At 37.2% G+C, this 27,439-nt stretch overlaps 1 protein-coding gene across 4 annotated transcripts in view; it reads right to left on the reverse strand.

The window, feature by feature from the left end:
* The window catches only part of TRAPPC8 (trafficking protein particle complex subunit 8), an 83,392-nt gene extending 56,526 nt beyond the window's left edge, over positions 1 to 26,866 (reverse strand). The window contains exons 1-9 of one of the 4 annotated variants that reach the window (XM_040264791.1): positions 26,343 to 26,866; positions 19,795 to 19,989; positions 9,957 to 10,046; positions 8,526 to 8,700; positions 6,196 to 6,349; positions 2,367 to 2,460; positions 1,472 to 1,728; positions 1,018 to 1,133; positions 170 to 320 (exon numbers count right to left, since the gene is read on the reverse strand). In XM_040264791.1, coding sequence (XP_040120725.1) covers positions 170 to 320; positions 1,018 to 1,133; positions 1,472 to 1,728; positions 2,367 to 2,460; positions 6,196 to 6,349; positions 8,526 to 8,700; positions 9,957 to 10,046; positions 19,795 to 19,989; positions 26,343 to 26,499 — 1,389 coding nt within the window. In that variant the 5' untranslated portion in view covers positions 26,500 to 26,866. Of the gene's footprint in view, positions 1 to 169; positions 321 to 1,017; positions 1,134 to 1,471; positions 1,732 to 2,366; positions 2,461 to 6,195; positions 6,350 to 8,525; positions 8,701 to 9,956; positions 10,047 to 13,513; positions 13,536 to 19,794; positions 19,990 to 26,342 lie in introns of those variants that run through there. The other 3 variants (XM_040264789.1, XM_040264793.1, XM_040264792.1) reach the window with 3 other exon arrangements.
* Positions 26,867 to 27,439: the final 573 nt, after the last annotated feature.

Below are 27,439 nucleotides of genomic sequence, written 5' to 3' on the forward strand. Positions count from 1 at the left end.
AGAAATCCATCAAGTTATCATCAATTAATTCAAAATCTATAAAGCATTATGTGCTCCCTGAGTACAACTTTATCCCTAGGGAAAATTCTGCTTGCCATTTCCTAAAGAAAAATTTCTAAGTCATTCATGGTAGCAGAAACAAGAAATTATAGTACTACAGAATACCAACCAAGGCACCAGCTGCATAAAGCATTGCTTGATCATTAAGAAAATCTTTCTTTGCAGTATGATAGCAACTGTACGCCAAATCATAGTGCTGCACCAAAAAGCACAGATCAGCCATTTTCCTGATCTGAAGCTCTGGCGCTTCTGGTGGATACCTGCAGATACAAAATAAAAAATGGAATTCAGAATCTATGACCGCTAAGCCATTAAATATTACAAAATGTCTAAAAAGATGCCCAACTGTCCAAAACACATGAAAACCTGATCCTGTCTTATAAAACTTCTACCTCCAAGGAGGCTGAATTTCTCAAAGATATCTGGAAACAGATTGTTACATCTGTATCTATAAAATTTATGTCCCTATATTGAGAACTTCTCAGCAGAAGGCAAGCACTTTCCCCATGGTCAAATTAGGAAGCAAATGATCAATTCCAGGTGACTCACCTTTATGTAGTCAAAAAAAAAATCTAAAATGAATTTTATTTTCCTTTAAAACAAGATTTTAGAGAAAATTTCTAAATACATGCATGCTATGTCTTAGAATTACTAGACCTCAGTACTTTAATAGAGAAGAGTTATCAATGAATACCTAATCCAACTCTTATCTTTTTAAGGAAAACAGAACCAATAATGTGACCTCCCTGTGATCTTATTCATTTTTAGATATCAAATTACTTATAGGCTTTTTAAAATTTAATACAACTTATTTATGGTCTTATTCTTATCTACTGGAGTTTTGACCAAACTGAAACTAAGAAACTAGAGATACAGTCATTTTTTGCAGAACATCATTAGTTAAACATTAATCAGAGTTAAATACAGGAAAACTAAAAACAGTAATATTTTACTCACAGCAATCCAGATGTATTTTTTAGCTCATTAACACTCTTTTCTGGAACTTTACTGCCACTAAACCATTTTTTAGTTGCAGAAAATAGAGATCGACTCAAACCTTTTCTTGATATTAGCTAAGAAAACAAATGAAATATGTTGACAAACATGAGTTTAGTTTTCTTTATTTACATAGAAAAGAAAAAAATTCTAAATAACTAAAAAGTTTGAAGAGTAAGCAAATGTGCACTTTAATAACAATGATTTAAAGAAAATTATCCAAAATCCCTAGTAAAAATAAATAAGCCTCTTCTAGGATTTACTAGAATTTCATCACTGATAATAAGTTAATAAATACTAATACTGGTCTATTTTAAAAATAAAAACATAAACTCTTTAACTTATACTACTATATTCCCAAGTTTACTATTTCCTGAAATTTTACAAAATACTAATGCAAATAATTAAATCTTACCTGATCATTTAATTGCCGAATCGTTTTCTCTATATGTGGCAAAAGGCCCCGAAATGTGAACTCTTGTATAAACTGTCGAATTCTATCATGATCAGTAAGGGTTAAACATGCACCATGAATAATTCCAGCATTTGCTTTCTTTGTTTCGTGTAATGATGAGGTGGATTTTACATGATCTGGGCCATCAATGCTATTAGAAGAGTCACTGGAGGGGTCCAATTGAAGTGGGTGAGCTCTAAAGTTATTTGGTAAGCCATCTACTGAAAAACAAATCTTTCTTTTACTCAGAAAGCAACAGAAAATTGAGGCATTACTACTATACTGCTAAAGAAAAGAAACAGTATTGGAACCCTTTCTCTTACTGTATGTCTTAGAAGTCTAAGACAACAGCATTCAAATCTCCCCCTAAAATCAGTACTTGGGTTAATATGTATTACATATAATAGAAAATTTTTAATTCATGTAAATAAATGAAGAAAAATAGTGTTAAATACAAAAATTATTTTTAAATAGCACAACTAACCAATCAGAAAAATTATAGCAAAAAAATTTAAAGCTATCACTATCCAAATTGTAATTTAAAATACAAAAATAAAACTCTCAAAATCACGTGAACAGGGGAATAATTAATGCTACATATCATACTGTCCCTTGCTCTCTACCAAAAAAATTTTTATTAAGTTTGACTTATTACTCTTATAAAACAAATTTTTAAATATCAAAAAACATCAAACTCAAATAACTCAATAAAATCTTCAAGGAAAAGCTAATCTGACCATTATCTCTTTTCACTATGAAAATTTCCCCCATCTTTTACATATAAAGATTAGCATGCTTTAACAAGAGTGCTGATTTCAATCAAAAGACCCAAACTTAAGAGAAAGTATATCAAGACCTTTGACTTCGTTATCTAATCCATCCAATGAAAGCAAGTTACTATCAGAATTCTTATTGGAAGTTATAGTACAAGGGCCATCTTCATATGATTCCTATCAAAATAAAATATAAAAAATATTAATAGTTATACTTAATCATATTTAAGATATCACCAAATTTATCAACTATAGTAAACCTCATTCTTTTTTGCTACAGCAAAAAATGTCTAATTCTCCAAATTTTTAACTTCTTCCATGTATCATATTCTATCACTTAAATCCACACCTACTATATCCTTATATTGTTTCACATGCACACTACCCTAATTCTTCTGAGTTCAAGTTACTTCTATCTCAGTTTATCTGTTTACAGTGATATGCACATGCCTATATGAATCCCTGTATATGCAACTATGTAAGGAATAATGGCAAGACAGATGGACTACTGGAGGGGTTTAAAAAAGGATGGTATGGAATCCCCTGGCTCATGGAGTGCCTTCTGAATACACAGAAGTTTTGGGAAAATATCCAATGCAATGTTTACTTGTACAAAGGGTATTGGTTTCAGCCACCAAAACAACTTTAAAAAATGTCCGGACTACTCCATGAGCCCACTAATATCATGAGGTATTATTCTGAGTGCCAGACTTTGAGAAAAATATATAATCTAGAACTTAATAATGGGAAGGTGATCAGGACAAGAAATTGACTAAAAACAACATTTAAGAAAGAGCTGAAAAAACGGTATATTTAGTCTAGAAAAATATTTCAAAAAGACATGAGAGTTATGCTCTATATTCTGAAAGTCATCTGAATGAAAAACTGACATGATCCCTATAGGATTGAGTACAAGCTTGATCCTCAAGCTGCTTAAACATGGAGCAGGTCACCTAAAAAGACAGTAAGTACTTTCAATAGATGAGGTCACTCATAGATTTAAAGGAAATTAAAGCATCACGACCTAACAGAAGCAGAAGATATTAAGAAGAGGTGGCAAGAATACACAGAAGAACTGTACAAAAAAGATCTTCATGACCAAGATAATCACGATAGTGTGATCACTCATCTAGAGCCAGACATCCTGGAATGTGAAGTCAAGTGGGCCTTAGAAAGCATCACTACGAACAAAGCTAGTGGAGGTGATGGAATTCCAGTGGAGCTATTTCAAATCCTGAAAGATGATGCTGTGAAAGTGCTGCACTCAATATGCCAGCAAATTTGGAAAACTCAGCAGTGGCCACAAGACTGGAAAAGGTCAGTTTTCATTCCAATCCCAAAGAATGCTCAAACTACTGCACAATTGCACTCATCTCACATGCTAGTAAAGTAATGCTCAAAATCCTCCAAGCCAGGCTTCAGCAATACGTGAACCATGAACTTCCTGATGTTCAAGCTGGTTTTAGAAAAGGCAGAGGAACCAGAGATCAAATTGCCAACATCTGCTGGATCATGGAAAAAGCAAGAGAGTTCCAGAAAAACATCTAGTTCTGCTTTACTGACTATGCCAAAGCCTTTGACTGTGTGGATCACAATAAACTGAGGAAAATTCTCAAAGAGATGGGAATACCAGACCACTTGACCTGCCTCTTGAGAAATCTGTATGCAAGTCAGGAAGCAACAGTTAGAACTGGACATGGAACAACAGACTAGTTCCAAATAGGAAAAGGAGTCCGTCAAGGCTGTATATTGTCACCCTGCTTATTTAACTTATATGCAGAGTACATCATGAGAAACGCTGGGCTGGAAGAAGCACAAGCTGGAATCAAGATTGCTGGGAGAAATATCAATAACCTCAGATATGCAGATGACACCACCCTTATGGCAGAAAGTGAAGAGGAACTAAGCAGCCTCTTGATGAAAGTGAAAGAGGAGGGCAAAAAGTTAGCTTAAAGCTCAACATTCAGAAAACGAAGATAATAGCATCCGGTCCCATCACTTCATGGGAAATAGATGGGGAAACAGTGGAAACAGTGTCAGACTTTATTTTGGGGGGGCTCCAAAATCACTGCAGATGCTGACTGCAGCCATGAAATTAAAAGACACTTACTCCTTGGAAGAAAAGTTACGACCCACCTAGATAGTATATTCAAAAGCAGAGACATTACTTTGCTGACTAAGGTCTGTCTAGTCAAGGCTCTGGTTTTTCCAGTAGTCATGTATGGATGTGAGAGTTGGACTGTGAAGAAAGCTGAGGGCCGAAGAATTGATGCTTTTGGACTATGGTGGTGGATAAGACTCTTGAGAGTCCCTTGGACTGCAAGGAGATCCAACCAGTCCATTCTGAAGGAGATCAGCCCTGGGATTTCTTTGGAAGGAATGATGCTACAGCTGAAACTCCAATACATTGGCCACCTCATGAGAAGAGTTGACTCATTGGAAAAGACTTTGATGCTGGGATGTATTGGGGGCAGGCAGAGAAGGGGACAACCGAGGATGAGATGGCTGGATGGCATCACTGACTCGATGGGATGTGAATCTGAGTGAACTCCGGGAGATGGTGATGGACAGGGAGGCCTGGCGTGCTGCGATTCATGGGGTCGCAAAGAGTCGGACACGACTGAGCAACTGAACTGAACTGAACTGAAAGCATCACGACAACGACTGGATCTGACAACCTTTAAACTGTCCTCCAATCCTGGACTTCTAGAATTCTAAGCTGTAGAATATTTATAGCTCTGTCTTCTGTTAAAAGTTCTCCAACTGCACAATCTGACCTATTATGTTCCCTTTCCCATCCTTAGATGGTTAGATTCTAAACTGAGTATTTCAATACTATTCCTATTCTGAGTATGGCCCTGAAACACTATTTAAAGCTCTTCTACCTCCAACTGGTTCTTTTTCTCTCAGACATTTTTCCCCAGCATTATAAAATTAAAGTGAGTAAAACTGGATTTAAAATTTCATATATAAACAGATTATTAAACAATATTTCTATTAGAACATCAAAATGTACATACTTTCTAATTCATATTTTTAAATAGTATCACATAAAGTACATAATGCAGCTTAATTATACAAAATATATTTTCCATTTACTTTGGAAATCTTCCTTCTAAACAAAAAACAGTCAACTCTTGATTACCTGAACTAAGCGTATAACCTGGCATTCGACTAGTACCAAGTGGCATAAAATTCTATCTTAAAAGTTGGACAAAACGTGAAACTTTACACCCACCACACACCAGCCAACAGACAGCAGTTAACATTAGTCTAGAAATCAACATTAGAAAAGTTGATTAGGAAGAAACAAAACTTTTTGGAAATTCAAAAGAAAAGGAAATCAAAGGAAAGTTAGGGAAAAAAGCCCACCCACCTAAAAAGTGTGAGCTCCAAAAGGTGGCCATAAGAACAGCATGTTGAAAATGAAGGAAGGCAACCCCCAGAGCATGTGGATAATAAAGAATTGACTGTAAGCATTCATAATGAATTTAATGTGCAAGCCAAAAATTCTATTATCTACGGGTTTAGTCAATCTAATTCAATTCTTAGTGTATAATTCACTTTTCATCTTTTTTTTGCCACACCATGCGCCTTGTGGGATCTTAGTTCCCCACTCAGTGGAGGCGCAGAGTCTTAACCACTGGGCTGTCAGGGAAGTCTCCACTTTTCTTTCATCTTTCAAGAAAACAATTAACACAGATATTTATACCTGAAAGGTATACAAAGAAGGGATTACTGCAGTTAAAAACAGCTTTTGAAACATTAAGAGCTCACATAGTAGTGGATCAAAACTAGCCAGATTCCATAAAATAACTATTAGTAATTCTACAAATTCTACAGTGATGCCATCAGCCATAAAACTGAAATATAGCTTTTGTGGTTTGCTTCATTGTTGTTTTTTACATATACCTGGTTTTGAATACTATTTTTCTGGAGATACTGACTCCAAGGATCTGGTATCTGTTCATCTGATGCTCGATTAGATGTTCGAGAATTAATTTTAAGTAGATAGCAACCCTGAGTTCCATATTTCTGTTTCATTTCTTCATAAATTGACTCAGCTCTAAAATAAAAAATGGAAATGTTTGTAGCCAACGAAGACAGGATCTTAGACAATACAAATTAATACAAAAATTAAATTAATACAAAAACCATGAAAAAAAAAAGTTCCCAAAAAAGACATTAGAAGTAGCGTAATTTCAAAAATTAAAACAAAGTTCATGATTCTAACTGAAGTTTAGCTAGCTTGGTTATCACCTTAAAGTACAGTTACCAAAGTACATCTCATGGAATAAATTTTGCAAAAATAATCATGTTATTAAAAAAGAAAGTTTTAGTGGTCAAACTAGTTTGGGGAACTATAGTAATCAAGCCAACCAGTTTCTTTGCAGCAGACCACTTCTGAGTCTTCCATTTGCTACTGTGTATAGTGAATTTCCAGACAGTGGCTTCACACTTATAAATCAGAAACTCAACTATGTGGACTAGCCTTCAGGAAATACAACTTTGGGAAATTCTGCCTTAGATAACAGATAACTTACCAAAAAATATAATTGCTAATATAGATAATTGTAGCATCCCCCACAAAAAAATCATCTTTTACTGCTACAGTTTACCCTTCCCTAAGCAGTCTCCAAAGAAAACAGTTTAGAAGAAGGAAAAAAAAAGAAAACACAAGAAAACCAGTCAAAGTACTTATTATATAAAAATCCAACTTTTTTGCTAAGTTTATTATCAGCTGGACCCATAAGCTGATCTCAGATGCAACAAAAAGCAGTTGATTTCCTTACTTTTAGTTAACTAGACTTGCTAGTTGGTAAGAGATAAGATAATTCAAATAAGTCAACCTAAGAATCATTCTAATGGAAATGAAATTTTGGTACATAGAACTAACCTAATTAGGTTTTCTCCCTAAACTCATCAGCTATCTGGTGTCAAAAAACATGTGGATATAGCCCATTCAAATGCAGATACTAATACTATACAAATAACAAACCTAACGAATAATTAAATCCTATTACACACTGTAAAATCAAGGCTGGTTAAGTAAAACAGTTATAAATTTGTATAAACATATAAAGTATATGTGTGTGTATATTTACTCACATACAATCAACTAAACATCTACTTGCTTTACCAATGACACTGTTAAGCGTAAGAACCACTGATCTAATACTTTAATTACCACTTAAATATCCACGTTATAACCATTTAATATGGAAGGTATCCATATTCAAACGATTGAAACTAATAAAAGCCAGTTCAAATTATTCCTATTTATATAATACACTTTATCCAAGAGGTTACAGATTGTTTACGATGTCAAAAAAATTATAAAGGTTAGTAATCCTCAGAACAATTCTTTGGTTTTATCAAGAAAACTTTATTTTAAAATGATGGCATGTGCTCAGGACAAGGACAAAAAACAATTATTTAACTGCATATTCTAAACAGCACTGACATAAGAGAATAACAGTTTGAAACCAAAGATTAATTTTGATCAATATCTTGAACCAAAAATCAAAATAAACTGCAAAGCAGGAAAAAGTCTGAATGCATTTATTTTTAACCTTTTTTGGACATTTAAGTTTTCCTCTTAACAAAAAAGTATCAGGTGTCCCATCTTCTCCCCAGTCCCCGCTGGCCAGAAAAAGCCACAAAGTAAAACTGCTTTAATATTATCTTTTTCCAAGAACTCATCTTTAAAGATAAGCTATTCTCTTACCCCAAACATAAAAGGACTATGGTAAATCACTAACAAAGAATATTAAAGGGACATAAGAAATAAGTGTTTGGATGTTTTTTTGAGACTGTGAAAAACATCTAGTTTAAAAATATAAAGTGATAAGAGTGAAGAGTGAAAAAAGAAATGCCTATAAACCAGGAAACGAAAAGTTACAGGAAAACTGGGAAAGGGACAAGAGAAAAAAATGAGCAATAATAATATACAAAGTAAGATACAGCTAAGAAATATAGCTAAGATCTATAAATATAAAATGGCAAATACTCATGAACAAAGATTAATAGACATATACACTGAAGGAAAAGTTTGGATAAGCATATGAAATAAAATGATGTAGCTGCTGAATGTAACTTTAAATAAAAGATCAAGCTAATTTATTAATACATTTTTACTTTCTTAGATGAAAAATGTATCAAAAACTTAAGCCATGTCCAAGTTAATGTTAACTCATTTGACAGGAAATATTTTAAAATTAAAAAAAAAAAAAAAAACTTACCTCTGTTCATCTCCTGCATTTACATCATGTAAAAGTACATAATATTTAAGTGTATTTGGTATAAACCACTTGGGGTAGGAATAGTCATTATTGTGCTGAATTCGATGTTGTTCTTGTGACAATTTTGAAAACTGTTCCACAGGTTCAGCTTCACCAGAGGATGCCACCAACATACCTTGTAAACCACATTAAGGTAATTATCACTTATCACTTAATAGTAACTATTATCCTGTTAAAATAAACTGCAAGCATGCGTGCACACTCAGTCGTGTCCAATTGTTTGCAACCCGCCAGGTTCCTCTGTCCATGAGATTTCCCAGGCAAGAATACTGGAGTGGGATGCCATTTCCTTCTCCAGAGTAATCTTTCCGACTCAAAGGTCGAACCTGTGTCTCTGGCATCGCCTGAACTGGCAGGTGGATTCTTTACCACTGTGCCATCTAGGAAGTCCAATAATTAATATTATTCTTTAAAAATAAATTTAGGGAGGTATTTTATGAGCTAAAACAAACAAAATCTGATTTTTACAGTTTTTCCTGCAAGCATAAAATAATTTCTTCGACATTTCTAAGTAATTCAAGGTTCTAAGTACTAAAGATATCTTGTTGACAGCTGTTTAGATCACTTATATATACAATAAGGAAATCCATGAAAATAAAAACTGACAATATGAAAACTGTCCAACTATCAACATAATGAAAACTGCTGCTGCGTCTTGATCCTCTCCATTCCATCCCAGTGCAATCTCATACTCTGTCCCTTTCTCAACTTTTCTCTGTAACCACGTTAAAAAAAAATGAAGGAGGTTAACAGCTATAAAACATGTTACTAAAGGGTGGAAAGCTGTTTCTAAATCTGAGCTTTTGCATAAGCAGTTAATTTTGAAAGTAAAAGGGTTAGTCGCTCAGTTGTGTCCCACTCTTTTGAGACCCCATAGACTGTAGCTCGCCAGGCTCCTCTGGCCACGGAATCCAGGCAACAATACTGGAGTGGGTAGCCATTCCCTTCTCCAGGGAATTTTCCTGATCCAGGGAATTTTCCTGATCCAGGGATCAAACCCGGGTCTCTTGCAATGCAGGCAGATTCTTTAGTATCTGAACCACCAGGGAATTTTGAGACAATCAGCAAAAGCAGTTAACACTGACAGTTTACATCTTTTCTTTCTAAAATAGCTTAAAAACATATTAAGCATGAAATGTGCAAGTTGGATGACAAAAACTAAGCAGGCTCTCAGTATTCTTATTTTTTAATCAAAACTTAGCTTTACCAGTCTTGAATCTCGGATGCCATTTAACAAAGACAACAAGAAAACCTGAAGCATATCAATAAAAAATAATTTTTACATCTTCTCAACAATTTTGCGTTTATGTAACTCTTTCTGAGATTAGTAACTTCCAAATATTTTAAGAGAACATAAAAGTCAAAGGATACATGCTAAATAGTGGTTCAGAAATTCATGATCTGACGCTGGCATCGACTGAAGAAAGGTCTCTCTGTAAGACTCAAACCATGGCGTAGTAGCTAAAATTAATAAAGAAAAAGTTAAAACTGTTCAGTAGAATCAGTTTACAACAGACCACATTTCAAGTTCATATTCCTGAAAGGTATAAAACATCATCTCTAGCAATAAACAAGCATTTTTCACATGTGCTTTAATTAACATATATATTGATATACAAACATGAGCTATACACACAAATATATTCATACATGGCAGTACATGTACTTGCAAAAATAAAACTGACCTATTCCCAACCTACACAATGATACCACAGTTTATTTAGTAATGCTTTCAATATTACCTATGTGAACAACCAGATTTTAGAACTACAGTTTTCCCTTCCACTAGTCATGCTGTTATAAGTAGCTCTTTCTCATAAATGGCATTATTTCTGAACAGTAGTCCTCAACCAAGAGCAATCGTGACCCCCAGGAAACATCTGGCACTGTCTGGTGATACTGTGAGTTGTCACAAATAGGAACAAGGAGGGGTGCTACTGGCATCTAGGGAAACAGGTCAGGGACGATGGAATAATGAGAACATCCTACACTTAGGAAAACAGGGTAACAATACCCCACACACACCCCTCTCCAACACCAGCAAAGAATTATCTCACTCAAAACGTCAATAGTGGTGAGGCTGACAAACCTTACTTCATAATTTGATTACTCGAGTAAGACAGCAACTAAACCTCTCCAAATGGAATTTCAAAACATGCTTACCTCACAATCAAATACAAAGATGTATATTTTTACTTTTTGTATACATGTGTGTGATGTGATTCTTAAAATGTAAAATGTTTCTCACTTCATGCTAAGCATTTTACATTACAACTATTCTAACTTGTTAAAAACTTGAATTTTCTTAAACTTGGTCATTTCATTAGGTTTAAGCAGATTATCTAAATCACAGTTTTACCAGAAGGACACTCTATTCCTAGTTACTTATGTTGACTATAAAACCTTATGTACTTTTTGTTTTATTTTTAGAATCACTGAAAGCATAGCAAGTATATTTTCTGTTTACACTGTAATACACATTAAACTGGAAAGGGTGAAATAATAAACTATTCATCTTAACCAAGTAGTATATCCAACCCAGTATCATATATACAAAAAAACTTTAATTATGAGAATAACCCACATATTGTTTAGGAGGATTAGTACTACAAAAATTTCATGTTTTCTTGCTACAGAAGAGGATATATATATATGTATATATACACATACATACATACATACATACATACATACACGAAAAGTGGCATAATTGGAGAATGACACAGACTAGTCTGTTACAACAGGAAACCAATTTTCTTACTAACCAGTAAACATATCTTTCCCCTAAATCAGTCAAAATGAGTCCCTAGCTTGAAAATTAGTTTTTATTTTTACTCAGTACCAATGAAGAGAAAATAAAACATAAATAATAATGAAAAATTTGGTTAGATAAGAAATCGCCACAGATAGTGGGAGAAATGACTTTATCAACTTTATTTTTCTATTTTCCTTGTTGCTTCAACAATGCTTAAATTTAACAAATAACAGGTAAGTTGTAGACATATGACAAGAGGTCTGTTTCACAGTGGGTTGGGGAGTTCTGAATAAACAAATTAGGCCTTCCAAAATAGCTATTCATTGCAACATTTCCTGTAATAAAAGACTAGAAAATGCACATATCCACCAGGAGGGGACTGGTGAAGTAAACTATGGTACACACACTGGGTGTGCTATGGAGTTTTAAGAGAAAGGGGAAAATCTCCACATGATTACTATGAAGTGCCCCCAGGATATATTAAGTGAAAAAAGACAACAGCAGAAAAGTATGCAATTTTGTGAAAGAAAGAGAAAAAGAAAGAGAGCCACACGTGTATTAGTTTACTCTGTCAAAGATAAATGACAGGATGAATCTAACAAATGCCACCATGTGTAAGGCAAAGAAGAGATGAGAAAGGGGAAGGGCTCGAAGAGAAGCTAGGCCTCTGTGAGTACACCTTCTTTTATAGTTTTGACTCTGCAACTGTATGTTCCAGATAACAAAACCTAACAAAAAAATAAATCAAAAACAAAAAAAAAGCAGGCATACACATGTCAGAGTTCTTAAACTAAAATAATACTTTCTAAATACTGGTACAAGAAAACACTGGGTACTCAACAAAGAATATAGGAACAAAGGACAATTTTCTAAATATATATGGCAGAAGTGGGTTTTATCCTTCAAGTCGGTCACATTCAGGTTGATGAGGTAACTTTTTTCTTCAGCCACATGCTTCCTTTAAGGGCTAATTGACTAGGGCATCATTCTCTTTCTGCTTTTTCAAGCAACGTTTTTGCAGAACGTAGTGGGAAAAAAGGTGGTTGTTTTTTTTTTAATGTTAACATAAGACAAACATTTAGTGACACTTCTCATCCCTTAAAAATTCTCTTGTACATGTTTTGGGATGAAATCAGTATTTTGCTCACATTCCTTTCCCTCTCTACATGTTCTCTGTTTGGAACTGAAACAGCAACCATGATATCCTACCAGTTAAAGTTTCTCTATGTAGAATGTACTCTTCCCCTGATAAGAAAGAAGGCAGCCAAGAAGTAAAAAAAAAAAAAAAAAAAAAGTAATGCTCTATCCTCCACTCTACAAAAGGCAGCCCTCTCTCTCTGTCCCCGTTTCTTCTTTGTTCCCTTCTTAGTGCCAGTAACTTGGCAAACAGAGTTGTGTGTGCATGCTTAGTCATGTCCAACTCTTTGCAACCCCACAGACTGTAGCCCACCAGGCCCTCTGTCCACGGAATTTCCTAGGCAAGAATACTGAAATGAGTTGCCATTTCCTACTCCAGGGGATCTTCCGGATACAGGAATTGAACCCGTGTCTCTTGCGTCTCGTGCACTGGCAGGTGGATTCTTGACTAATGTGCCACCTGGGAAGCCGAAGTTATTAGTGTTCAAATACATATCTAACAAGGGCTGCAGGCAGTGAGATAGACCTACAGCAACTCTGCTCTTCTTTCTACTGAAACCAAATACTTCAGTGATTCCAAACCTGCAAGTGAAAAAGACTGGCTACCCTAAACATAAACATGACCCGTAAATCACATATTTTCCCTCTCTAATCATTCACAAACGTTGAAAGTACCAGAAAACCACCACTCAGACTAAAAAAAAAGGCACTAAAAAATATTACAAATTCCACATAATGTTGGCACTTAAGACTTTAACTTTTGATAAACAGTAGTCACAAAATAATACTTCCCGAATGAAAATATTCAAGGGAAAGAAATATGATAATTAGATATATAATTATTTAATTCAATAAGAGTCTCAAGTCAAAAATACTTAACACTTATAACAGTGATTATCAAAATATATGGTTTAATTCAGAAGACCTCAGACTACAAAAGCTCCAAAAAACTAAAACCAGAACTTTTATATAAAATTTATGAGCATTTTGCAAATCAAATAATCTTAAATAATATAAAGAGCTAAGAAATACCAACCTTGCATTTTAACAACACCCTGAGAACTATCCTTGAAGAGACTATTTCTAATAAAGTGTTTTCTAAAAAAAAAAAAAAAATCAGCAAAAATCAAAGTATTCTAAAGAGATGAAAGCCATGATTACTTATGCCCAATAATTAAATTTCTCATACACCAGACTTTTTTTTTTAAATCAGATCATTCTTTTTTGAAACTATATTCCTTTTAACCCTCAGTATATCAAGAAAAATAGTAACTGCATTTACTATCTGGATTTAATTGACCCCTGATATTTTACTGTATTTCTAAATCATTTTCTAAATTATTCACAGAATTAAGAATAAAACCAAAACAAGCTTTTTATAAATTTTAATAAAGCAATCTCAAATTGTATTCCATCTATTCCCAGTTTCAAATATATGTGCCTCAATTAGGCAACGTTTTTTGAATGTCCATCAACTATTATGCACAAACCTAGAACACATTCACAGTGTAAATACTGATTCCAGATTTAAACACATGTCTAACAACTTCTAGTTTATGATTATTTCTGGTTTTTCTTGCACAGCCAAGGTGCAACATTTTGGGAAAACGTGATGGCTCAAAATTTTCCTGAAAACAAAAAGGTCATTTTATTTTGCTCATTCACTGCAAAGCATTTTCATTCTTTAGACTTCTAAACAGCAAACACAATGATTAAGTTAATGAATTTTCATTTCTACATCATCTGATTCCTTCCAATTACCTTCATACACATGCCTGACACTTACAAACTGTATCAAGTAAATTTACACAAACATCATAAAAGATGAAAGAATATGGTCACATGTCCTTTAACAAAATGGAATGGTCTAGGTTAGCATTTCAAAATATTATATGAAGTCCTACCTGTTAAATTAAATCCTTCCTGTTAAATTGAGTGAAATACTATATTTTATTTTTGTTTTTAGAAATATATTGCTCATTCATCAACTCTTGAGTTTGAAGACAACTGTCCTAGATACTGTCATCTGAAGACTCAAAAGACTAGGATTTCTATACATGATCAATTTCACCACTGTCATCAGAGTCCAATAAGGTAAGTAACCAATAGCCGTATGTGGCTCTTGGGCACTTGAAATGTGGCTTGTCTGAACTGAGGTGTGCTGTTAAGTATAAAATACACATAAAATTTTGAAGATGATACAAAAGAAATTTTCCATTGATTACATTTGAAATGGTAATATTTGGGTTAAAATTAAATATATTATTAAAATTAATTTCACTCATTTCTTTTTACATTCTTTTTTTTCCCTCTCTTGGCAATGTGACAAAGTTTGTGAGATCTAGTTCCCTGACCAAGGATTGAACTTGGGTCCCCTGACAGTGAAAGCACAGAGTCCTACCACTGTACCACCAGGAATTCCCTATTCTTACATTCTTTATTGTAGCTACAGAACACGGAAAATAACGTAAGTGGCTCATTTATTTCTACTAGACAGCATTAGTCTGAACTGCCATGTCACTGCATCCATCTTCTAATTTGTCTAGTAACTGAAAAATTGTGTATTCCACTGTCAATTTTCTTTTCTTTGTCAAAATGGACTAAAAATCCCCAAGTCTCAACTGTGTTCAATGGAGAAAAAAAAAAAGAGAAAGATGACGACTATGAAGATGTTGTCTCCAAATGTCTTTCATAACTTCCTGAAAGAAGATTTAGAACTGTGGGCAATACAAAATTTCAAACTGAAGGATGATATAACAGGGATTTTGTTCACTATTGCATCATCCTAGAGAATTTCATTATTTCTGGACTTTCTCATAGTTCAAAGTAACTGGTATTGATAAACAATTCCCAGGACGAAAACAGAAAAATACTTCAAGATACTAGAAAAATAAGAACAATAATTTCCTATTTTGCACTACCCACATTTTAAATAATAACCACTTTTTAAAAGGGTTCTTCATGCTTTTAAGTAAAAATCTTTGGAAAGACATTAAAGAATATTTAAACAGTCTCCTAAAACACTGTTTACACTTGACTAGTCACTGAAGTCTCATGGTATCTTACAGAGTATTAGTAGTTAACATAAAGGCAATCAGAAAAAGTACTGAAAAAGGGTGGAAAATATGTTCTTCCTTCTTACCAAAACAAGGTGCAGCCCAAATTATACTTTTCAAGGTCAATGCCTGAGTTTAACAGATAATACTGTAAATCAAGAGTAAATACAATAGATAAGCGATAAGAGGTAACAAAAGTTATCTCCGTTTTAGAAAAATTATACAGACGTGTTAACTGAAACAAATACAAAAAAGTAGTAGTTGAGTGGGAAAAAAAGTAATAGACAAGGAATAGACTGTGAACAATCTGGAAAACTGAGACCACCAGAGGAAATACCTGTATATAATGAGGATTCTTTCAATTCCATCATTATGTCTCTCCAATTACTGTACCAAGGAACAGTAGCTTTAATTGACCAATCTGATGAAGAAATTGCACTGTGAAAGCTAGGCTTATGAGTGAAGTATCTAACCTGTACTTCATAAACAGAATGAGTGAAAAGTATCATGACTTACATTAATGGTAAAACCAGAGTATTTCTAGACAAAGAATTAATCTTACTTAAAATGGATAAAACCATTCAAATCTCTGAAGAGTATTATTCTAACAGAATTTTATTAAAATGAATTCAGTACTTCATCATCTCACATTCTCAAATCTCCAGAGTATTATTCTAACAGAATTTTATTAAAATAAATTCAGTACTTGAGCATCTCACATTCTCAGTCTTCTAGACCAACATAACAATAAAGCTAAAGGGAAGTGCCTTAAGTAGCAGAGAAAGAAAGTAAAGAAACTGTTTTCTTCTGAAGCTTGTCCTAACCACTTGAGATTCTTTTTTAAAGTCTGCCTACTCAGATGGTAAAGCGTCTGCCTACTCAGATGGTAAAGCGTCTGCCTGCAGTGCAGGAGACCCAGGTTCGATCCCTATGTCGGAAAGATCCCCTGGAGAAGGAAATGGCAACCCCCTCCAGTACTCTTGCCTGGAGAATCCTATGGATGGAGGAACCTGGTAGCTTACAGTCCATGGGGTCGCAGAGTCAGACACGACTGAGCGATTTCACTTCACTAAGGTGTTTCAGACATTCATTCCTCAAAAATTTTACCTTCCAAATCATCAATCTTTTTTTAGAAAAATACTGGAGATGTCCTTTACCAAAAAATGAAATATACCTAAAGATACGAATGAGAGGCTACAGAGAAGAGGAGGAAATCTCCAGGATGGCAGCTGTGGAGCAGGTCTTGGAGTGCAGCCAAACTATGACAGAGTAGAACAGTGTTTGAAACTTCCATTTCATTATATTCCCTCTCCCCTCCAACCCCTCAACCCCGCCTGGTGAACTTTTAAAAATATCCTTCTAACTGTTCCTTCTCCCCACAGAATGCTGCTGCTGCTGCTAAGTTGCTTCAGTGTCTGACTCTGTGCGACCCCAGAGATGGCAGCCCACCAGGCTCCCCCATCCCTGGGATTCTCCAGGCAAGGACACTGGAGTGGATGTATCCATTAATGTACTGTGATCCTTTGGAGAGCCACAAATCATTGTAGTATATATTTTTTGTCCCCCAACTACCAAGTTTTCACCCCCTTATGGGACACTTATCATTCCCTATTGAGAAGGTGTGGAGTAGAAAGAGAGAAGACATTAGGAAGGAGATCTTTCTCATAAATTAATCTATCAAGGGGAAAATCTTACTGAGAGGCTATTGGAAGTTTGAGAAACTAGCAAAAAATATGAAGAACTCTGGGCAAGTTGTTTTTTAAAAGGTGATTAACTAAATCCTGAAAAAAAACAAAATGCTGTATAAAAACGAACTGAAAGCCCAATATTTGGCTCAGCAGTGAAGAAATGAATACTTAGTATTGCCAACAGTGAGTATTAACCAAAAATTATAAAAAACAACATTAGGGAGATGGAAGAAGGGGCATACTTAAGCTAAATCTTCATCAATTATAATAAGAAATCAATAAATAATAATTTTAATTAAGCCATGCTGCTGCTGCTAAGTTGCTTCAGTCGTGTCCGACTCTGTGCGACCCCATAGACGGCAGCCCACAGGCTCCCCTGTCCCTGGGATTCTCCAGGCAAGAACACTGGAGTGGGTTGCCATTTCCTTCTCCAGTGCATGAAAATGAAAAGTCAAAGTGAAGTCGCTCAGTCGTGTCCAACTCTATCGACCCCATGGACTGTAGCCTACCAGGCTCCTCCTCCCATGGGATTTTCCAGCCAAGAGTACCAGAGTGGGGTGCCATTGCCATAAACAACCACATAAAAAATATTACTTAGAAACACAAAATGAATACCAGAGAAAACCACTGAAAGTTGGTGGGGCAGGGGTACAGAAAGCAGATTACTGTTGCTTTTTTCTCTTAAGTCTTTTCAGCATTATCTCTGTTTGTATTGGGCTTCCCTGGTGGCTCAGACAGTAAAGATTCTGCATGCGATGCGGCAGACAGAAGAGATGAGAGTTCAATCCCTGGGTTGGGAAGATCCCCTGGAGAAAGAAATGGCAAGCCACTCCAGTATTCTGGCCCGGAAAATTCCACGGACAGAGGAGCCTGGCCTGCTATAGTCCATGGGGTCGCACAGTCAGACAAGACTGACTGACACTTTTGCTTTCTTTCTGTGCATGTATCATTTTAATAAATTTTTTTTTAAGTATATGAGCTTTGGAGGTCAGGAAGCTATCTGCACTATAAAAAAAGATAATTTTGAAAAAATATGGTAGTTTATTCCTCTCTCTGTGCCCCTCAGCACTCTGGCATATTAGATATGCTATATCTCTATTATAATGTATTTTAAGATACTATAAATTAGAATGTCTCCTAATTACTGATCAGGTTATGAAGTTACATATAGCATCTTATCTCAGTGCAAAGCATAATAGTAAGAAATCAGTAAATATTTGTTGCATGAGTAATAAAAATGTTAAAGTCCCTATAAAACAGAATCACAGGATTAAAGGTCTAGAAGAGGCCTTAAGAAGTAATCTAGTCAAATTCTCTCATCTTCAGAGAACAGAACTGATTCTGAGTAAGTAACTGATTCACATTATCCAACTAACTAACCCTGGCAGTGGTAATACAAAAACCTGGACACTCTGGCATTAGATTCAGTGCCTTTCACACTTCAAATATTCCACTGATGAGAGAAATAATTCAAACTCCATCACTTTCTCCCCAAAATATGCAAATCTCACCTCATGAAAATAAGTTATGCCAGGATCTGCTTAAAGTACATATTCTGAAATGGATTCCTTTGATTTAAAGATAACCAAAATTTTCTAAACTTAATCTTATCAAGGTAACTTATCTTGCTGGAATTAAAATGACATAGAAAACAAGAAAAATTGTTAATTTTTAAACAAAGTAAATCTACAAATATTTTTAACTATACAAGTGCAACCAAGTAACTTCATGATCTAAAACATACCTCTTAATTTCTCTTTGTATGTTTCAACTATGCAATTAGGAGACATTAATATAATAGATTATAAGTTACACTGATCTAAGATGATTATTAGGTAGCTAAAATAGCCTAATTAGATGATGTATGGAGCATGCAGGAGCTAAGTTCCCTGCCTAAGGATCAAACTCATGCCTCTCTGCAGTGGAAGCTTGGGGTCCTAACCACTGGACCACCAGAAAATTCCTAGATGATGTACTTTTCATCTTTCCCCTCTAAAAATCTATCCCATGTCCCCCCACCAAGTCTTTTCTACACTGGCAAAGAGTCACACCAAATACTGCTAACTCACTTTACATATTATTACATAGTTTCACCTAACAATTTTATTATGAAAACACTTATGAGTCACATCAGATTAGGATAAGTATTTATTTATATACTATAAACATTTCCTCCATTTAACACTAAGCAAGATAAAAGATACAATAAAACTGAATGCTTTTACATAATCATTGTATTACTAATGTCACAAAAGAAGTTTTGTCTACTGTTGGTTCTTTCATTCAAGAAATATTACGCACATGTTCTAGGCATTAACTTTACAAGTAGAACTACAAAAAATCTTTTCATTATGAAAAAGTGAAATCACGTTATTTTGTAGTTATTTGAATGGCTGCCTGCTTACTCGATTGTAATCTCCTAAAAAGCAAGGACTTGTCTTCCACATTGTATTCTCAGGCTTGAGCACTCAGCAAGTACTTAAGTGTGTGTTGAATGATTTCCAAGTTACAGAATTACCTTTTCTAACAAAAGAAATATCATTTAAAAAATAATAATAAACCTTATTACATACCACTGAGGTTGAGGTCATAATCTCCTGCCGTTATCACATTAGCTACTAATCCTTCTGCAGGCTGACTGCCAGAAACCACATCATTCAAGAGTTTCCGAATGGCTCCAGGCTGAGGTGGTTGGGTGGTAATGTTGCTTACAGCTATCTTCAAGTTTTTAATTACATGAAGCTGATTATTGGGATCTCTCATATGAACTTAAAAAAAGAAAAAAAAACTTGAAATTAATTCTACACAAAGTATAACAAGCCAACGATTATAAGAACAATTAAAAAGAAAAAAACTTGGGTTAATGATTTACAAAGGATGCTCAATTTGGAAACCAGAAATTCCAAGTGTAACAGTCTTCCAAAATACAACTGACTTATAGTGTGCTGCAATCCACAGGGTCCCAAAGAGTTGGACAGGACTTAGCAACGGAACAACACAACATTCCATTACACACCAAAGGGCTAGCTAGACAGTCTAACCTTCCTCTCCAGTAACGCTACTGCTCACAGCTACTCTACCATAGGTCTTTTCCTTCCTCTTACCTTTGGAATTGACAGGGAGGGCGTCTCAGGTGGCTAGTGGTAAATAATCCACTAGCAGGTAAAGAACTCCTGCCAATGCAGGAGACAAAAGAGATGTGGGTTCAACCCCGGGTTGAGAATATCCCCTGGAGGAGGGAGGGCATGGCAACCCACTCCAGTATTCATGCCTGGAGAATCCCCATAGACAGAGAAGCCTGGCGGGAAACAGTCCACAGGGTCACAGTTGGACATGACTGAAGAGACTGACCACATAGCACATAACCACCATCCACATGGTGGTGGTTCAGTCGCTAAGTTGGTTCCGACTTAGCCGGCCAGGCTCCTCTGTCCATGGTATTTTCCAGGCAAGAATACTGGCTGCTGCTGCTGCTAAGTTGCTTCAGTCATGTCCGACTCTGGGAGACCCCACAGACGGCAGCCCACCAGTCTCCTCTATGGGATTCTCCAGGCAAGAACACTGGAGTGAGTTGCCATCTCCTTTTCCAGGGGATCTTTCCAACCCAGGGATCAAACCCCCATCTCCTGCTTGGCAAGCAGATTCTGTACCACTAAGCCACCTGGGAAGCCCAACCACCATCCATACCAAATCTCTTGATTCTCACTTTACCCTAAGGCTGGTCCAAGGCAGTGTGAGATCTACGGTATCAAAACTGAAAATCAGGGAAGAAAAGGCATTAAATGCTGCACGCAGGGTTCCTCTGGTTCCGACAGAGATGCCTGCATTCTCGGCCCCTGTTCTACTATCATAAAGATCAATGCCCACTCTAGTGTGGGATGCTGATAGTAGGTGATGCTGTACACATATCCTAACAGGAGGTATATGAGAACTCTCTGTATTTTCCGCTCAATTCTGCTGTGAATCTAACACGGCTCTAAACAACAAAGTCTAGTAAAAAGGAAGAAAACAAAAACCAGTGCCTATAGTCCTTCTCCTAACCTAATCAACACCTCTGGTCTCCTCCCTACTACAGGCCTTGTCTCAATCTAGATGATTTATAACCAGGGCTCAGAGCTTCAAGGCCAGGCAAGAGGTTCTCAGGCAACTGTAGTAAGAGAGGGCTCATGGTACACAGTAGGAAATGTAAGTATATTTTTTTCTTATAATCAGATAAGATGATTAGCTTCCATGGTAGCACTAGAAGCAGTTCATTGCATACATTAAGGATCCAAATCCTGGAGTCAGACTTTACTTGAAATACTAACCCACTACTTTTAACTGGGTTATCCTAAACAACTTTCAACCTTTTCCATGCTTCATTTTTTTTCTTCACCTATAACATATGAAGGAAATAACCTACTTCACAGGGTTATTTTAAGAATTTAGATAAGACATTGTTAGAAGACATAGTAAGTGCAAAGCACTCAGCACAGGCCTAACACACGAGTAGGTAGTTAGGATGGTGGCAGCACACAGAACATCCTGTTTCAAGTATGTCATGAATCACCATACACCAACCCAGGGCAATTCTTAGAAAACCGACTTTGCGTACCTACCCACTAAAAAATGACATTTCCTCCTAATGGGACATGCTTTTTAATAAACGTTTAAGTTCAGGTCCGCCTATGTCTTAAATAAAGTTACATACATTTAAAACTGTCTTCCTAAATTTCCAGTGTGTTCTCTCAGCTGACGTCTAAATTCTCAATTAAAAAATATAAGACAAAAAGCTTTAAAAAATACTACATATGACATGAATATGTGTACTTGTAAAACTAAATATATGTACAGAAAGTATACACACAAATTCCATTATAATGATTACCTATGGTAAAAGCAGGAAAGAAATGGGACTAAGGCAGGGTAAAAAGGTGAATTCAACTTCATTTCTTAAAGCAAAGAAAAAGATACAAAGCAAATATGACAAGATTTGCTGGCTCTAGGTAGTGGCGAGCTGGATGCTTCTTGCGTTCTTCTGCACTCATCTGCAATTGCTTGTTTTCTAAATGATTTAAATAAACAAACTCCTTAATTAAACTTCTCAGCTGGTCTATGAAACAGAGAAACCAAAAAACATCAAAATACTATGATACATTTCTGGTATTTTTAGGATACAAGCAGTTTCCTTGAAGTTGATCCGCAACTGTCAAATAATATAAGCAACCATTATCTATATTAAACCTCTCTTAAAATTTTAAATTGACTCTGGTATTCTTAAGTGTTAACACAAAAAAAGTTATTCTACTAAGAGTTGTGTCTTATATTCAGAATGGGTCATTAGTTATTGGGTAATCTTATCAATAATCCAGAAATGAGTGAATGTGTGGCAGCCAGCCTCTGAAATGGCACTTGATGATCTGATATTTCCCAGTATATGCTCTCCCACATCCCAGGATGGATATGTGTGACCAATGTTCTTATTGTTTTGTCGCTAGGTCATGTCTGATTCTTTTGGGACCCCATGGACTGCAGCCTACCAGGCTCTGCAGTCCATGGGATTTTTCAGGCATGAATACTAGAGTGGGTTGCCACTTCCTTCTCCAGAGGATCTTCCTGACCCGGGAATTGAATCCATGTTTCCTGCACTGCAGGTGGATGTGTTACTAGAGCCACCTGGGAAGCCCATGTGTGACACTGGAACACAGCAAAAACTACTGTGGTAAGGTTATAAGAGATAAGGTTACTGAGATAAGGTTTTAAGAGTATGGCTTCCATCTTGGGTTTTCTCTCTGATCACTCCCTCTAGGAGAAACTTAATGCCAGGTTATAAAGACACTCAAGGAACTTCCAGAGAGGCCCATATGGCAGAGAACTGGGGTCTCAGGCCAACACCCATTGAAGAGGTGAAACAACAACTGTAGGAGTGAGCTTGCAAGTGGATCCTCCAGCCCTAGATGACCACAGTCCCTGCTGACAGCTCCAGGGCAACCTCAAGAGACAATAGCCCAGCTAAGCCACTCCCAGACCCCTGAGAAACTGAGGGATACAAGATGCTTTGGGGGCTTCCCTGGTGGCTCAGTGGTAAAGAATCTGCCTGCCAGTGGAGGAGACACGGGTTCGATCCCTAATCCAGGAAGATCTCACATGCCACAGAGTAGCTGGGCTGGTGTGCCACAACTGTTGAGTGTGTGCCCTAGAGCCCAGGAGCCGTGACTATTGAAGCTTGGGCTGTAACAGCAGTAGCCCCCTGCCACAACTAGAGAAAAGCCCACCCAGCATCCAAGACCCATCACAGCCAAAAATAGGTAAATAAAATTAATTTTTAAAAACGCTTTTAAGGTGCTAAATTTCAGGGCAATTTATTACATAACAATTGATACGTATACACTGGAGTAGCACAAAATCAGCTTAATAAAGAGAAAGGCAAGAATTAAGAATGATTGACAAAAGCTCTTAAATCACACACAAAAAAATCCAAAAGCTTCAAAATTAAATAATTATATTAAGGCTTTATTAAGATTATAACGTCACAAAAGGTGACTTTATATAGCATATAACATCTCAATTTCAGGGTGAAATTCGGCTCCACCACTGCCTTACTTTTATAGACTGCCACATATAACTCCTTGAAGCAACATTCCCCAGTATGTGCTGCCCACAGATTACTGGCTGCTCAAGACAACTGTTTCTGAAAACTCAACTTCATGTTCAAATAAATTTGGGAAACTAGATTACACTTTTAAAAGGTCTCTTGACAGTAGGTGTTCCCAGAGCTCTTAATACACTAAATGACACTAATTCTCCCAAATACATGCTTTTTAAGCAAACTTGACCACAAATTTTTTTCAGGAAACATACATAACTGGTGTTCTACAGAATGTATTTTGAAAAATAATGACATCTTTTATCTTTACACAACACATAAACTTTACTGTATTAAAAAAGAAAACCTCAGTTGCTTACGAACCATACAACTTCCCCCAAACTCCATGCCCTTGCTCAAGAAATCTTGACTATCACATATCCATGATAGGAAATCAAAAATTCCTTTCCCAAAATTCAAGATCCTTCCTTATCTAGGCCTTTTCCCTTACTATCCTGTACTGAAAAGATAGTTTTCCAACTGTTCCCTGACCACTCAGTTATCATTTCTACCTTAGTCCATACCATTCTAACCTCATCTCTGTTCTCAAAAGGGAATGCTCATCCTCTTCCGTTCCACCAACATCTACCTATTCACGTCTATCTTCAAGTCTATCTCATTATACTCCATCCCGAAATCTTTTGCAGTCTACACAAGGAAAAGAGTAAAGATTTCAGCCTCTATTCACTGCACTGTCCAATACAGGAGGCACCAGGCACAAGTGTCTACCGAGCACTTCAAATATATCTAGTCCAAACTTAGGTGTTGATATAAGTGTAAGATGCACACCAACTTTCAAAGACTTAGCGATAAAAAACGAATACAAAATATCTCATTAAGTTTTTTTATACTTATTACCTGTTGAAATGACAAGTTTGGAAATACTGGATTAAATAAAATATTATTTAATCTCCTTCACCAATTTTTTATCTTTTTACAATGTGACTACAAAGTAACTTCAAGTTATGCATGTGAGTCACACTGTTACTACTGGATGGCACTGCTCCTGCCTGTGAACAAGTGATTTTAAATATTATAAGGAGATAAGGTGATCTGACTAAGAACACCGTGTCTTGAATCACACTGCCTGTTTTTAAATCTTTCCCACCTGTCTAGGACTGACCAAGTTAGTTATCTCCATGCCTGGATGTCCTCAAATTTAAAATGGTGTTAACAGTACCTTTCATAGGACTCAAGACAGACTAAAAGAGAAACGCTAAGTATATACATCAGTTAGTGTTACTATTCTTTATTAACAGAGCACTCCAATCACAGGCAAACTTGCTCCTGTTTTGTTTTTTAAGAATTTAAGAATGTAGAACACTTTGTCGTTTTTGTTGAGTTAGTAAAAAAATACTGCAGATGGCTGAAGGAAATTCAAGAGTTCTCAACCTGTTTATTTTGGATAGCTCCTTGTCTCCTTTAAATACAAAAGTGAACTTATAATGGAGGTATTCTCCCAAAGAATACACACAGGTGGCCTGTAAATACATAAAACTTATGGCACAGCATTTGTGTGTGTGAAGAAGTCATCATAACCAAATAAACATCATGGTCGTTGTCTTGACAACCTTTATTATAGAACCTTTTTAAAGTCTATAACAAAAAATCTTACCTATATTTTTCAATGTTCTGTTTGCAAAGTACAGGTAAAGATATTGATTAAACCACACTAGACTATTATTATGCTTACTTTTCCCTAATAAAGAATCTAAAGCTGGAGAAAACAGGCAACTCTTCAATAAAAGATATTTCTTCTGTTGATTAAACTTTTATCTGAAAAAAAAAAAAAACCCACGAACTTCAGGACTTTTCCATCCCTATAAATCTAGCTAACTGCCACTAACTCGATTAGATTATTATAACTACTACTTGTCCTTATTTCCTCATCCATCAGGCCAAAAAAAAAGGCTGTTCCAAGTCTCACTACTTTTATAATACCTTTTATTTGCTTGAGAGGTAAAGTAAAATTCTGGATACCTAGAGAAATATTTTCAAAAGAAAAAAGTAAAGTAAACGTTAAGGCTTGAAAGGGATACGCCTCACTGCTAAAGAATATAATACTTAAGGCAACTTTGAAAACCCAGTTTAACTCCCAGGGGAAGACGATTCGTCTTCTTTACTAAGACCTCATTGGTCTAACAGCGAGCATCTTCTTAGCCTGACCTCCTTGCAACTTCCTAATTCCCTCCCTACGGCCCTTGAGAACAGGCTCAATGCCCTTCTCTGCGGCTCACGTTTTTCTTTAATTACCCAACAGTCTGGTTTGTTCGGGAAGTGCCCGAAAAACTGGAGGTCAGAACCACGCTGCTGTCTGGACCATCTCTTTTACGGAACCTCCTCCAGCGGCCACTAAAGACACCGCGGGGGCCCAGCCCGACGCCACTCTCCCGGCTCCGAGATGTAAACACCGCCCTTCTCTTCCCCGCCCGCCCCCAACTTCCCTCTCCCGGCCCCGGCTTTGCGGGAGCTCAGTGCAAAAGGGAGAGCACATACCCTCGGAAGTGAGGCGAGAAAAGGGCTTAAGCAACTCCGCGAAGCTAAGGTGATTGAGACGAGTAAGCCGCTCGGCTTCGTCGCTACACAGCGCGGCCACACAGGGGACGAAGGAGTCCGGGATGAGCTCCTGCACTGATTGTACACACTGGGCCATCACCGCGGCAGAGGCAGCGGCGGCGTCCGCCCTCCGGCCCACTCTCGGAGGCTGATCCTGCTGCTGCAGCAGCTACCGCCGCCGCCCGCCGGCCTGGCCCGGCCGGGCGGGGCCGGGCGCTGAAGCCTGGAGACCAATAGAACGAACAGACGCTACCGCCTTGGCTCCCGGAGCACCCGCCACCGACCCCTCCCCGTCACCGCCGCTCCTCAACGCTCGCCCCGGCGTCCTCGCATTCCACCCTGATAGGTGGAGACGCCGGCAGTCGCCAGTTAGTCCTCTCGACGGCAAAGCCTTGGTCACTGCCGGACTGGAACCGCCATATTGAGGCCGAACCCTGACCCACCGGCGTACTTATCCCGGCAGCCCCCGCGCTCGCCCCTCACGTGACAGTGTTAAAGTCGATAGGGGCGGGAGAAGAGAGCCTGGAAGAGTGAAGGAGGCTGGTCGGCCGGCTGATGCCGGAAGTGCGATAGGTGAACCTCCTGTTGGGCGGGTCTGCGGCGGGGCTACGAGCGTGGTGGGCGGAGCCAGGAGGGTAGGCGCGCGACGTTCGGCCTGGTTCTCTCAGGGCGTAGAAGACCAGAGAGGTGTGACGAGGGAGTAGGTAGGATGACGCTCGTTGTCGGTGCTGTCACAGTTGGGAGGTGCCCATTCGCCTTCCACGCCGACTTGGTCCTCCCTGGAAACAGTGGACAAACCTTGTGTGGCTGTTCTCGCAGCTTCCGGCCGGCTCGCCCCGCCCTTCCCACGCTTCTGGTGGAATGACTTAGGGGCAGCTCTCCGTAGAGAGCTAGCTGCCGGCCGGATTCTTGGAGGTTTCTCTGGAGCCGGTTTAAACCGCCCACGTACCGTTTGAACACAACCATGCTTTTAGAAAGGGCTGCTACGAAGGTGGACTCAACCAGCGGGCATAAATATGTGCCGTTGTGGCACGTAA

Source organism: Oryx dammah, unplaced genomic scaffold (genome assembly GCF_014754425.2).
Source record: "Oryx dammah isolate SB20612 unplaced genomic scaffold, SCBI_Odam_1.1 HiC_scaffold_22, whole genome shotgun sequence".
NCBI classification, from domain to species: domain Eukaryota; kingdom Metazoa; phylum Chordata; class Mammalia; order Artiodactyla; family Bovidae; genus Oryx; species Oryx dammah.